Source organism: Charadrius vociferus, unplaced genomic scaffold, assembly GCF_000708025.1.
Source record: "Charadrius vociferus isolate BGI_N301 unplaced genomic scaffold, ASM70802v2 scaffold190, whole genome shotgun sequence".
NCBI lineage: Eukaryota > Metazoa > Chordata > Aves > Charadriiformes > Charadriidae > Charadrius > Charadrius vociferus.
This window is the reverse complement of record NW_009646608.1, coordinates 7,207,495-7,209,820: the sequence shown is the minus strand read 5'-3', so window position 1 is coordinate 7,209,820 and position 2,326 is coordinate 7,207,495. Positions and strand designations below refer to the sequence as shown.

Below are 2,326 nucleotides of genomic sequence, written 5' to 3'. Positions count from 1 at the left end.
GGGTGCTCATGGGATGCTCAGGCAGAGGAGGAGGTGGCTGGAGGGAGGGAGTGGAGCGGCTGCAGGGAGATTTGGGGACACTGCCCAGCCCTGAACCCTGACCCATACTTCACACCTTCCCTCCCTGTCCCCAGTAGATTACTTCAGTGGGGGCAAGCTGGTCGTAGAGACCCCCAAAGACCCCATCTACAGCTCCAATGGCGCCAATGTCACCCTGCCCTGCCACTACCACTACGAGCCCGACCTGGAGGCCAAACGCAAGATCCGCATCAAGTGGTCCAAGTTGCGGGATGACTACACCAAGGAGCAGGACGTGCTGGTGGCCATCGGCAAGACCTACATGGCCTTTGGGGACTTCCGGGGCCGCGCTCACCTCCACCAGGCCGGCCGGCGCGAGGCCTCGCTGGTCGTCAGTGACGTGCGCTTGCAGGATGATGGCAAATACCGCTGCGAGGTCATCGATGGGCTGGAAGATGAGAGCGACGTGGTGGACCTTCGGCTGCAAGGTGGGGGCACGGTGGGGACCGCGTGACCCCCTGCACCAAGCCAGTGAGCCTAGCCTTCCTGCGGCACCCCCTCCTTGGGGGTGTTGGGGACCCCAGTTATGGGCAGAAGGGGGCTGGGATGCTTGGTGTGATGGGGTGGTGGCTTGGGGCTGTCTGCCTGTGGGGTCTCAGCACTGAGCGAGCCCAAAGCAGACTGCACAGCCGGGATGCTGGGGATGCTACTGTGGAGTCCGAGCTGGGGGTGACCCCGTGGCCGTGGTGTTTCCTGCCTCCTCCCACTCTTCCTCTTCCCATCTTCCCACTGTGCTGCACCATGTGCGGCCACCCCCTTGCCTCCCAGCTCTGGGTGTCCCCATGCATCTCGTGGTGAACCTTGGTGACTGGTCCAACCCCTCTTGCTAACTTGCCATGAGGGACCTGACTCAGCCCTGGCTCCACTGCCAAGCTCAGAGCAGGTGAAATGTCTCCCTTGCTGTGCCCCTGCCAACCCACTCGGCCCCCAGGCCCTCCCTCCTATGGTGGCTTGTCCCCACTGGTCCCCATGACTGCGGTCCGTGGTGGTGGTACACATGATCCTGTGGTCCATCCATCCCCATGACAGTGTTCCATCCATGCCCATGTTGGTGGCCCATGTGTCCTGGGGTCGCAGCCCATATATCACTGTGATGCTGGTCCTTGTGTCCCTGTTCCTGTAGCCTGTGCATCCCCGTGACGATGGTCTGTCCATCCCCACAAGGGTGGTCCATGTCTCCCTGGGACCACAGTCTGTGTGTTCCCAGGACCATGGTCCATATGTCCTTGTGGTGGCGGTCCCTGCATCCCTATTATCATAGTCTGTGCATCCCTGTGTGTGCTGGTGCTGTCCCTACAAGGGTGGTCTGCATGTCCTCAGGACCAAGCCCTTGTGTCACCGTGCCACCAGATGTCGCTGGCAACTTGCCGCTGACAGCTGCATGCCCGGAGCAGCCCTGTCCCTGCCGGCCTGAGCCTTGGGCTGTGCCACTCTGGGGTGATCCCTGTCCCGGAGCCTGAATTTGGGATGGGTTGGGGAGCCCTGTGGCTCCTGCTGGAGCCAGACTTGGGGCGGGTGGGCTGCCTGCGGAGCCGGCTGAGTGCCCCGTCTGCCCCCAGGCATCGTGTTCCCCTCCCAGCCTCCCCGCGGGCAGTACCGGCTCAACTTCCATGAAGCCGAACAAGTGTGCCAGGAGCAGGGCGCCATCCTTGCCACCTTCCACCAGCTCTTCCAGGCCTGGAGCGAGGGGCTGGACTGGTGCAACGCGGGCTGGCTGGCTGACGGCACCGTGCAGTACCCCATCCGCCTGACCCGTAAACCCTGCGGTGGGCTGCATCTCGGCCCGGGCAACCGCAGCTTTTTTTTCACCGGCACCTGCACCGCTTTGATGCCTTCTGCTTCTCCTCTGCGCTCAAAGGTTGGTGCTGGGCCAAGGGCTGGGGAGTGGGATCCTGGGGAAGATGCTGTGCCCCATCAGTGCCATCCCATGTCCTCCCTCCCCCTTAGGGCACAGGGCTCAGCCCAGGTGGGGATGCTCCATGTGGGGATGCTCCATGTGGGGATGCTCTGGATGGGGATGCTCTGGATGGGGATGCTTCAGATGATGCTCAGCACTGATGCTCTCCTCTCCATCTTAGGAGAGGTTTTCTACCTGGACCACCCAGCCGGGATGATGCTGGAGGAGGCCAAGCAGAGCTGCCAGGATGTGGGGGCTGAGATCGCCCGAGTCGGGCAGCTCTACTCTGCCTGGAAATTCCAGGGGCTGGACCGCTGCGATGCCGGCTGGCTGGCAGATGGTAGCGTCCGC

The 2,326-nt window shown here is 62.9% G+C and overlaps 1 protein-coding gene across 1 annotated transcript in view; it reads left to right on the top strand.

Annotated features, from left to right (window-relative positions):
• HAPLN3 (hyaluronan and proteoglycan link protein 3) overlaps positions 1–2,326 on the top strand; it is a 7,327-nt gene that overhangs the window by 4,384 nt on the left and 617 nt on the right. Inside the window, 4 exon segments of the mRNA XM_009887685.1 lie at positions 135–506; positions 1,638–1,877; positions 1,880–1,936; positions 2,157–2,320. Coding sequence (XP_009885987.1) covers positions 135–506; positions 1,638–1,877; positions 1,880–1,936; positions 2,157–2,320 — 833 coding nt within the window.